Source organism: Gobio gobio, assembly GCF_949357685.1.
Source record: "Gobio gobio genome assembly, chromosome: 17".
Lineage (NCBI taxonomy): Eukaryota > Metazoa > Chordata > Actinopteri > Cypriniformes > Gobionidae > Gobio > Gobio gobio.
Genome location: NC_137110.1, coordinates 52,343,955 through 52,356,454, shown reverse-complemented (window position 1 = coordinate 52,356,454; position 12,500 = coordinate 52,343,955). Strand labels below are relative to the sequence as shown.

At 39.3% G+C, this 12,500-nt stretch overlaps 2 protein-coding genes across 4 annotated transcripts in view; one reads left to right on the top strand and one right to left on the bottom strand.

Moving 5' to 3' along the window:
* tgm8 (transglutaminase 8) overlaps positions 1-111 on the top strand; it is a 24,766-nt gene extending 24,655 nt beyond the window's left edge. For all 3 annotated transcript variants that reach the window (XM_079840951.1, XM_079840953.1, XM_079840952.1), the window contains exon 13: positions 1-111. This exon is cut by the window's left edge and continues 1,714 nt beyond it. The gene's annotated coding sequence lies outside the window, so the exon portion shown is untranslated.
* A 1,302-nt stretch (positions 112-1,413) lies between these two features.
* The window catches only part of ccndbp1 (cyclin D-type binding-protein 1), a 16,009-nt gene continuing 4,922 nt past the window's right edge, over positions 1,414-12,500 (bottom strand). Inside the window, exons 9-11 of the mRNA XM_079840954.1 lie at positions 6,221-6,281; positions 1,783-1,829; positions 1,414-1,649 (exon numbers count right to left, since the gene is read on the bottom strand). Coding sequence (XP_079697080.1) covers positions 1,538-1,649; positions 1,783-1,829; positions 6,221-6,281 — 220 coding nt within the window. The 3' untranslated portion in view covers positions 1,414-1,537. The remainder of the gene's footprint in view (positions 1,650-1,782; positions 1,830-6,220; positions 6,282-12,500) is intronic.

Genomic DNA, 12,500 nt, shown 5'->3' with positions numbered 1-12,500 from the left:
AATTTTATTACAGATTAATAAACTGTATGTAAAAGTATTTAATTTACAAGTGCCATGCTTGTGCTTTGACTTCATTACTGCTTTATTTATTCAGATAAAGAAGTACCTTCTATTTATTTGTGTATTCTACTTTTCATACACTATTACTGTAACAACAGCGCCTCCACTAAATAGGCTATATATAATATTTCACGGGTCGGGCACTAGGACCTCGAGGAGCTTCAGCTGCTGTGGAGGCTGCTGCGTGCGCTAGAGAGACGCGATTGTGCTTGTTTTGGGCTAGTTTTGTTGTGAAAACCTGGCAATCCTGCGTTGATTCACAAATTCAAGGCAGCATTTAAAAACTGACAATATAAATCACCATACATGCATTTGCTTGTTTTCACTTGAAGAATGAGCACACGGCTGACGTGATCTTATCGCTATAGAAGTCCTTGCACACGTGAGTTATTGCAGGCGCATATCAACACGTTATCATATCGGCATAATTTTTTCATATCGGCCGATGCCGATTTTTATATTTTAAGCGTTTATCGGCCGATTCCGATGTCGTGCCGATAATGTCGTGCATCCCTAAACACATCAGCGTGTTGAAACTTTGCATGCATGTCCATGACCCTAAATGAGAAAAAGTCACACAATTTAAAGAAAAAACCATTGGTTAACTGATATTTCTGACAACTTAAACATCAAAACGGGTCAAATTGACCCGCAACATAACACAAGGGTAGGGTGACCACCATCAAACAAACCAAATGTGGGACGATTACTAAGTTTGTGTGGGACAATGTGGGACATGTTACCAACACTAAAACATAACCTGAAACTGTTGTATAATCTTAAATTCAACATCACTGAGCCCAAAGGCAGCAGGCATCATGCAGATAACTACTTTTGAAACAGTTCTGACCAAGTGCAACTAAAATCCAACTAAATAAATAATGAAACACATAAAAAAACATTAAATTAGTTAATCTTGTATATTAATTATATAATATATTCATTTATATACAGAACTATCCATTCGTTTTCTGACAGGGAACACATGGAACGAATCACCGCTCCACATTTTGATTGACAGCCGTCACAATCTACCAGTGACCGTGTTTACTCCTTTCTTTTCAACCATTGGATATGCTTTAAAAAATGGCTTTTGTATTTGTGTAAGGCGGGATGTTACTTCTGACGAAGCGCTGTTAAATATAGGTGAAAAACGATGCCGCAAAAATAATAAATAAAATGCTTTCTTAAAAAGGCAAAAGAACGCATGCATGTTTTCTCAATATGATCATTAAAAATCAATAGACTGGTGAAAATGCGGGACATTTTCTCAATATGCGACATGCGGGACAAGGGGTGAAAATGCTGTGCGGTACAACACAAAGCGGGACGGGTGGTCACCCTACACAAGGGTTAAAGCAAAAGTCTGTGATGTAATAAAGGAGGTCAAACACTTCTATGAGTCCTTACATGAAGCGTTTATGGATAAAACTATATTCACAGATTGCATTATTTCAGGGGTCAAACAGTGAAGCTGCTATGAGCCGCAGTCTTGCAGAAGCGATTCCACCTTCTCCAGGTTATGATCCACAGCTCCGCTCAGAAACTCCACCCAGGAAACATCGGCCTCCGCACAAACATGACTGGACCTGATGGAGGAGTGTGAAGCGGGGCTGATGTGTGAACGATGAATCAAACGCGTGATTGCGTAGTAAACAATCTGAGCCATGTCATATTAATAATAATAAAGCGTTCAGCTGTCGTGTTCAGGCATGATCTTACCTGGTGATCTCCAGCACTTTCTTCAGCACACATGCCAGTTTACACACCTACAATCACAATCACATCAGTCATTAAACTCCAGCTGCACCAACACTCGTACAGGAGTCAAGTCAGCTTTATTTATATAGCGCTTTTAGCAATGCAGATTGTTTCAAAGCAGCTTCACAGTGTTAACCCTCTATGGTACGCAATATGATTTCAATGAGGAAAAAAATATTTTTCCTGCTTAAAATAGGACACTATAACAATTAGGAATGCAACAATACAGTTAGTCCACAGTTCAATACACACCTCGGTTTTTAACCACGGTTTTCGGTTCGGTTCAGTTTTTTGCTATTTTATTCTTAGGCCACAGGAACAGCAAGAGGTTAAGGAGAAAAAATACTATTTTTTATTGCAATACTCTTTCTTTATTTTACTTAAAAGGATTGAAAAACCTTACTTAAACTTAAAACTTGACTTTAAAAAAAACCCTTGTACACATTCCGAGTGTATTGTATAATATAAAATAAATGTATATAAAGATTTACACCGGCAGCTCAGAGCTGTACAGCAGCATTAAAGTATGAAATTAAATGAATAAATGTAAAAATAAAACACTACATAGACTTCACTATAAAATATACACTGATTCTTATTAAAGCTGCTGTATTAGTTCTTCAGTCAAGAGCAGTGAGTGATTTTCTCTTTGTCTTTTGTTGTTGTGTTAACATTAAAGGGATAGTTCACTCAAAAATGAAAATTCTGTCATCGAGAAATTAATACAGGTTTGGAACAATATTAGAGTGAGTAAATAATGACATCATTTTAGAGGTGAACTGTCCCTTTAAGGACGGCGTGTTCACTATAGGCTGCGCCGCTGTCAATTAAAGACCTGCGCTCATCTAATATACAGACACACACCGATTTACTTTCACTTTAGACATAACCGACTGTGTTTATGTTAACCTTGTGTGTATTTGACAGTATTAGCGCAGTAAGACGACTACTTAGTCCAGTAATCTCGTGTTTGACAGGCGTTTAGTGTGCGCGCTCGGAAAAGCGCATGTTAAAACCGCGAATGAGCCGGCAAGACTTTAAAACGCATGCAAATAATGAACTTTGGTGATTGTGAATAACTCTAGTGTTCGTGAGTATAACTCCACCACTGACCTGTGATGTGAATGTGTGTTGTTGTTCAGTATTGGGACGGAGGAAAATGATAGAATTTGTAGAAAAAATATTAATTCAATACAAAACCGAAAAACCGCAATTCACAAGCGCGTATTGAACCGTGAATGCCGTACCGAACGCTTCAATATTATATTGACAATTGCGGCATCCCTAATAACAATAGAAATACAATTTTTCATCATTGTTATTTATTTATATTTGAAAAGTATGTTGCCTCAAAGCAACATTGTACCACAACGGACAAATTTAAACATTTGACATTTTCATGTAGAAAAAATAAATATATTTATTGAAAACATCGATTTCTTTAACCAGACACCTGAACAAACACATTTATCCAGTTTATAATGTATTACAAACTTCCTCTTTAATAAAAAGTAATATTTCAAATTCAGCTGTTGCTCTCAGGCAACATTGTACCATCGTGGAACACAATTATTACCAAACCATCACATCAAGTTATCATCTCCATCTTCATCCTCATCTTCATCCTCATCCTCATCTCCATCATCATCTCCATCTTCATCCTCATCTCCATCTTCATCCTCATCTCCATCTTCATCCTCATCTCCATCTTCATCCTCATCTCCATCTTCATCCTCATCTTCATCCTCATCTCCATCTTCATCCTCATCTCCATCCTCATCTCCATCTTCATCCTCATCTCCATCTTCATCCTCATCTTCATCCTCATCTCCATCTTCATCCTCATCTTCATCCTCATCTTCATCCTCATCTCCATCTTCATCCTCATCTCCATCTTCATCCTCATCTTCATCCTCATCTCCATCCTCCACCTCATCTTCATCCTCATCTCCATCCTCCACCTCATCTTCATCCTCATCTCCATCCTCCACCTCATCTTCATCCTCATCTCCATCCTCCACCTCATCTTCATCCTCATCTCCATCCTCCACCTCATCTTCATCCTCATCTCCATCCTCCACCTCATCTTCATCCTCATCTCCATCTTCATCCTCATCTTCATCCTCATCTCCATCTTCATCCTCATCTCCATCTTCATCCTCATCTTCATCCTCATCTTCATCCTCATCTCCATCTTCATCCTCATCTTCATCCTCATCTCCATCTTCATCCTCATCTCCATCCTCATCTCCATCTTCATCCTCATCTCCATCTTCATCCTCATCTCCATCTTCATCCTCATCTCCATCTTCATCTTCATCCTCCTCTTCATCCTCATCTCCATCTTCATCCTCATCTCCATCCTCATCTCCATCCTCATCTCCATCCTCATCTCCATCCTCATCTTCATCTTCATCTCCATCTTCATCCTCCTCTTCATCCTCATCTCCATCCTCATCTTCATCTTCATCCTCATCTCCATACTCATCTCCATCTTCATCCTCATCTCCATCTTCATCCTCATCTCCATCCTCATCTTCATCCTCATCTTCATCTTCATCCTCATCTTCATCTTCATCCTCATCTCCATCCTCATCTTCATCTTCATCCTCATCTCCATCTTCATCCTCCTCTTCATCCTCATCTCCATCCTCATCTCCATCTTCATCCTCATCTCCATCCTCATCTTCATCCTCATCTCCATCTTCATCCTCCTCTTCATCCTCATCTCCATCCTCATCTTCATCTTCATCCTCATCTCCATACTCATCTCCATCTTCATCCTCATCTCCATCTTCATCCTCATCTCCATACTCATCTCCATCTTCATCCTCATCTTCATCCTCATCTTCATCCTCATCTTCATCTTCATCTTCATCTTCATCCTCATCTTCATCTTCATCCTCATCTCCATCTTCATCCTCATCTCCATCTTCATCCTCCTCTTCATCCTCATCTCCATCCTCATCTTCATCTTCATCCTCATCTTCATCCTCATCTCCATCTTCATCCTCCTCTTCATCCTCATCTCCATCCTCATCTTCATCTTCATCCTCATCTCCATACTCATCCTCATCTTCATCTTCATCCTCATCTCCATCCTCATCTTCATCTTCATCCTCATCTCCATCTTCATCCTCATCTCCATCTTCATCCTCATCTCCATCTTCATCCTCATCTCCATCTTCATCTCCATCTTCATCCTCATCTCCATCCTCCACCTCATCTTCATCCTCATCTCCATCTTCATCTCCATCTTCATCCTCATCTCCATCCTCCACCTCATCTTCATCCTCATCTCCATCCTCATCTCCATCTTCATCCTCATCTCCATCTTCATCCTCATCTCTTACGTGCATTACAAAATCATGCAAAAATGCAAATACATTTTGAGAATTTTAACTCTTTCCCCTACAAATATACTATATTTGTATCCACCCAGTGTGTCTGTTTGGCCTTCTGCGATATGGTGCAACGTCGCCTTGAGGCAACACACAGTTTTTTGTTATTAACTCTAAAACATTGATGTTATATAATGTAAAGTTCTTGAAAATTCTTCTTTACTTACCAGTGAAGGGGACTCATATTTTTTGTGGGTGATTAACTGGACGGAAACTGGTGAAAAATGCACTTTTCATTGGAGAAAATATGGAGCCATGTGACCTGTGCACGTGTGCTGAAACAGGACACAAAATGGAGCCCTGTGGGTCATGTGACCAATTTTTTGCACTTTCATTGATTAGTATTTGAGTTTTTCTTCTCTAAAATAGGTTTGACCAATAAATTGGTGTTTCATTGTATTAAAAATAAACTAAAATAGACTATGTGGCCTGGAGGCAACACCGTACCATAGAGGGTTAAACAGGAAAATAATGCAGCATCATTTTATTCAGCCTTTCTGGAGAAAACGCTGATGTCATCAGTTCATTTCAATTATCATACAGTGACAGTGTGGGCTTTAGATCAGTAATTTAGTTTATAGGGTTAATTTAGTTTAATAATTAGATTTATTTGGATATTTAGTTGAAAAATTTAGAAAACTGAGCAAGCCAAGCCAGAGGCAACAGTGGCAAGGAAACCAAAACCCCATCAGGAGCAGAATGAGGAAAATAAACCCACGACCTGTGAGTAATGAGCGGGCACACCTGAACACACACACACACACACACACACACACACACACACACACACACACACACACACACACACACACACACACACACACACACACACACACACAGCTGCCTCCTGGCGACGCCATCAATATTGTGACAGATGGAACACGTCATTCTGGGAGCTGAGGCTCGTCTGAACACGTCCCGCGTGTGTGTGTGTGTGTGTGTGTGTGTGTGTGTGTGTGTGTGAGAGAGTTAGGTGAATGCAAGCGATCATGACTTACGTTATGATTGACAGCCGGGCGGTCCACGGGGGGGTAGAGACTGAGGGCGAGGTCATCCACGCTGAAAACACACACACACACACACACACACACAACACACACACACACACAAGCGGCCATTATCAGTCACAGAGTGTGAAGAAGGTTTGGCAGGGCGGATGATTGGGGCGATTTTAATGACACTTCTGAGGGTTGAACATCATGTGACACACCTATAAACTCTTTTTCTGTTATAGTTATTAATCAGTGAAATATTCATCCAGTGTAGATCAGCTGTACACACACACACACACACACTCTAGTGTAGATCAGCTGTACACACACACACACACACACCAGTGTAGATCAGCTGTACACACACACACACACACACACACACACACACACACTCTAGTGTAGATCAGCTGTACACACACACACACACACACACACACACACACACACCAGTGTAGATCAGCTGTACACACACACACACACACACACACACACACACACACACACACACACACTCCAGTGTAGATCAGCTGTACACACACACACACACACACACACTCTAGTGTAGATCAGCTGTACACACACACACACACACACACACACACACACACTCTAGTGTAGATCAGCTGTACACACACACACACACACACACACACCAGTGTAGATCAGCTGTACACACACACACACACACACTCTAGTGTAGATCAGCTGTACACACACACACACACACACACACTCTAGTGTAGATCAGCTGTACACACACACACACACACACTCTAGTGTAGATCAGCTGTACACACACACACACACACACTCTAGTGTAGATCAGCTGTACACACACACACACACACACACACACACACACACACACACACACACACACACACACACACACACACACTCTAGTGTAGATCAGCTGTACACACACACACACACACACACACACACACACACACACACACACACACCAGTGTAGATCAGCTGTACACACACACACACACACACACACACACACACACACACTCCAGTGTAGATCAGCTGTTCACACACACACACACACACTCCAGTGTAGATCAGCTGTACACACACACACACTCTAGTGTAGATCAGCTGTACACACACACACACACACACTCCAGTGTAGATCAGCTGTACACACACACACACACACACACACACTCCAGTGTAGATCAGCTGTACACACACACACACACACACACACTCCAGTGTAGATCAGCTGTTCTCTATGTGAATATACAGTAAAGTGTGATTTATTCCTGTGATTATCATCATTCCTCCAGTCTTCAGAGTCACATGACCCTTCACTGCTCATCCTCATATGAGGATCTGATGATCAACACACACTTATGATTATTATCAGTGTGAGTTCAAATACTGATACATTTGATTTCTCAGGATTCTTTGATGAATAGAAAGTTCAAAAGAACAGCATTTATTAGAGAGAGAATCTTTTATAACATTAAAACTATCTTTACTTTTGATCAATTTATATATATGTATTTTACTATATATTCACTGTAGAAAGACAAACATAAACACTGATGAAAGCCAGAATAGTAAAAGTCTCAGGTGTGTTTCGCCTGAGAATCTAGAAGGATATTGAAGATATCTTTAAATGCCTGTCACTCAAAAAGCATTAAACTTTAGAAAAAGAACACTTATGGCACTCAGACAGGTGTTTTCTGGCAATTGTGTTGATAGAAACTTTCTAGTTTCAACATTATTTGTTCTTCAGATATTTCTCTTTAAATATAAAACTATCAGCTGTGTGCAAAATGACCCGCATTTGGTTTTTGGAGCCGCATTGAGATCTCCATATCTCTGGGACTGAATCATCGAGGGCCTTTAAAATGAAGAAACCAACAGAAAAGTTTATTGAGACCCAGAATCTAGAAGGATATTGAGATATCTTTAATACTTCTGGAGTTCCAGGCAGTCAAACTTGAGTCAGAGACACAGCAGAAGTGCTTATTCCCCATGTTTGAGCGCTCACCGTTGGCATATAATGCAGCACAGATTGATAAAGTCAACAGATTTCACTAATAGATCTACCAATCTCTGTGTGAGAATACAATAATGATGCTGCCATCTTTCTAAAGTCATGTTTACACCCCTGAGATTCGGCTCCAGAGTCATTCTGACCCTCCTCTGGAAAACACGGATTACTCAGGCGATACACCAGGGATGGAAATTAACTTTTTTGTCCACCGGCCACTGTGGATTTCAAAATCTACCAGCCACTCAATGTTTTTACCAGCCACTTTCTTGTTTTTAACCGATTAGTAATTAATACTACAAGCTCTACAATACTTCAGCAGTTTATTTAATCACAAGTCTCAATGAAATAATGACATTTTCTCTTTCTCTCTTATACACACACAAACCATGAACTGATATACATTTCATTAAATGAGTAGGGCAGATTAATGGATGTGGCATTGGATGATTCGTGCTCTTTTACGGCTTCCAGTTTTAGGTTTTTAGTCCCAACAATGAAACTCTTAGTTTTGCATCTTCTGAAGTGTTGATGACATAGGGTTGCCACCTTCAGTCTGGCAGAATAAGGGACACCCATTCACGACAATATAACATTTTATATCATTTTACATTTGATTATTTAATTTATTCCAAAAGAACTCTTTAGTAGCCTATTTGGTGCACTTTAAAGGGATAGTTCACCCAAAACTAAAGCATTCTGTCATCATTTACTCTCCCTCATGATGTTTGAAAACTGTATGAGTTTCTATGTTCTGCTGAACACAAAAGAAGATATTTTGCAGAAAGTTTGTCCCCAGGCTGCTCTGGGGCACCATTGACTTCCACAGTAATCTTCCTGTGTGTTCAACATAAAGAAATGTAAACATGTTTGGAACAACTTGAGGGTGAGTAAATAATGACAGAATGTTCATTTTTGGGTGAACTGTCCCTTTAAGCCGTCATTCTGAACCAGTGATCACTTTTTTGACAATTCTGAAATTCAAAAATGTTTATTTTTTATTAATTTACTTAAATTATGACTATATTATTATGCAATTATTTGTCCCATTTTTATCTAAATATTATTTTAATAAATGTCAGGGTTCCCACTCTTTTTCAGCGATTATTTTCCAGGACTTTTCCAGGATATATTAAATTTTACTACAGTGAGAATAAAAGACAAGGATCACTCCTAAAGTAATATATTGCTCTCTAAGTCTTTAAAAGGCGCACAGTTTATTGCCATGACTTAACTATAAAATCAGTTTTTAATATGAGCTCTTAAATCATACATTATGACTAAGGAAGCTTGTTTCCGCCACAGAATAAAAAAAAAAGGGTAATTGCGACTTATCTTGCTATTCTGAATTTTTTTTTTGTTGCAATTGTCAGTCCTTCCAAAAAAATGCGGCTTTTTTTTGTGATTGTTGCGGGCAAAAATCCTTGATTATGCGGCACGTTTTATTAAAAAATGCGATGAAAAATGCGGGATATTTATGCAATTTTATGCGATAAAATTGCGGGAACTTGCAAAAACTGCGGTTTGATGAGAAAGAGAAAAAAAGCACTACATCACAGAAAGTGCTGGAATATTTAAGTTCTCATCTTGTTTTATTGAAGACCTTAATAATGGCTCAAATTTACAAAACATTTAGTCAATCAAGTTCTGTAGCTTTACAAAAGGAATATGCTACAACTTCTGAAAAAATTAATAAATAACTTCCTGTTTTACAGATGTCGCTATACAAAACAGACATTTGAGTGCTTCCAATGCACAAAGTGCAATCTCTTAAAGGGTTAGTTCACCTAAAAATGAAAATTCTGTCATTAATGACTTCCCTTTATGTTGTTGGACACAAATTAAGATATTTTAGTTGAATTCCGATGGCTCAGAAAGGCCTCCATTGGCACAATGTACACTCTCAAGACCCATAAAAGGTAGCCTACTAAAGACGTCGTTACAAAGTCCATCTCACTACAGCGGTTCTACAATAACTTTATGAAGCAACGATAATAGTATTGTGTGCAAAAAAAACTAAATAACGACTTATATAGTGATGACTGATTTCAAAACACAGCCTCATGATGCTATGAATCATCGAGTCGATTCATGATTCGGATCGCGTGTCAAACTGCTGAAATACGTGACTTTGGCGATCCAACCCGCTGAATCCACTCATTGATTCATAACGCTTCAAACCGCTGAATCAACTCATTGATTCATAACGCTTCAAACCGCTGAATCGACTCATTGATTCATAACGCTTCAAACCGCTGAATCGACTCATTGATTCATAACGCTTCAAACCGCTGAATCGACTCATTGATTCATAACGCTTCAAACCGCTGAATCGACTCATTGATTCATAACGCTTCAAACCGCTGAATCGACTCATTGATTCATAACGCTTCAAACCGCTGAATCGACTCATTGATTCATAACGCTTCAAACCGCTGAATCGACTCATTGATTCATAACGCTTCAAACCGCTGAATCAACTCATTAATTCATAACGTTTCAAACCGCTGAATCGACTCATTGATTCATAACGTTTCAAACCGCTGAATCGACTCATTGATTCATAACGCTACAAAGCTTCATGATGCTGTGTTTTGAAATCAGTCAGCACACAGGGAAACTGCTTTGCTCTTTTGCTGTTATTTTTGTTGGCCAATGGGAGTTTGTGCTTCATCATGGTTTCACCGGTATCTATGGTTTCTCCACGGGGTTTGAAGCTTTTCGATGACGTTCGCGTCGGGTAATCACGTCACTTCAAAACGTTCCCATGGCAATAGGCGGAAATGGCGGCTCTAGTGTGAAGTAAACGAAAATTTTTCAACTTTCTGCTAATATATATGATTTTTTTTGCAACGAAAATGCGGGGATTATGAAATCATGATAGCCCTGCATATTTTGCACGCGGAAATAGGCAATTTATGCGGCGAAAGTGCGGCGTATTTGAAAAAATGCGGCCCCCGCATGAATATGCGGACTTTGGCTGATTATCGCAGCATCCTCAAGGACTCCTCTCACCCAGCCCACAGACTGTTTTCTCTCCTGCCCTCCGGCAGGCGTTTCAGGATCCACCGGACCAGGACCAGCAGACTTAAGAACAGTTTTTTCCCCAGAGCTGTCTCCTTACTGAACTCAAACCCCCGCTGATCCACTCCCCTCATAAACTGATAACTCTCCTACCTCACATCCACCTTCACTTTGTTATTTGCACTACCGACTGTTTATCACAGTAACAACTGTTTACTTATGCATCTTACACTACCACACCGTAACTGGATTATGCTCATTTGCACTGCCGACTGTTATTTACAGTACCTACTGTTTACATTTGTATTTTGCACCGTACTTCTAACTGTAATATGCAATCACTTCCACTGCACTTTTACACTTTCTTCGGATAGCTTCTGTCCATAATTTATTGCACTACCTTAATCCACTGCCATATTCCTCATTTTAGCCTAACATATTATTGTATACCTCTATCTGTAAAATTCTGTTTATAGTAATAGCCATCTGTATATTATATTATATTCATAGTACATATCCACCTGTAAATTCTGTTTATAGTATTAACCATCTGTATATTATTCACTGTACATATTCACCTGTAAATTCTGTTTATAGTAATAACCATCTCTCTATTTATAGACATATTTATATATATTCAGTACATATCCATGTCCTGCACTTATGCAAACGTTGTATATCCTGCACTTGCTGTTATTGCACTTCTGGTTAGACCTAAACTGCATTTCGTTGCCTTGTACTTGTACTTGTGTAATGACAATAAAGTTGAATCTAATCTAATCTAATCTAATCTAATTATGCGTTAAATCACGCGATCGCATAATCGCGTTTTTCTGGAGGGACTGAATTGTGATTTTCTCGCAAAAAAAATCTGTCTTTTTTGCCTCAAACTTTTGGACTTTATGTAAATTCTGAGAAAAGTAATAATTGCAAGATATAAACTAGATATTGCGAGAAAAATTTCGCAATTCTGACTATATCTCAAAATAATTCTGAGTGAGATCCCACCCCTATGGGCGTTGGTTATGGGGTTGAAAACATGCGGAACTGGCTCCTTTAGTCTGTAGCCTCTGGCCAAAAATCCTCCAATGACACAAAATGACGATATTTGCGTCGATTTTTTCCAGAAATAAAATGCATAATTCTCTCGTCTCAGGGGGATATGAGGGGGGAAAGTAACATAATTCCACTATACTACCGGGTTTCTACTGATACAAAGCTTAATGCTAAATCACTGAAGTTACC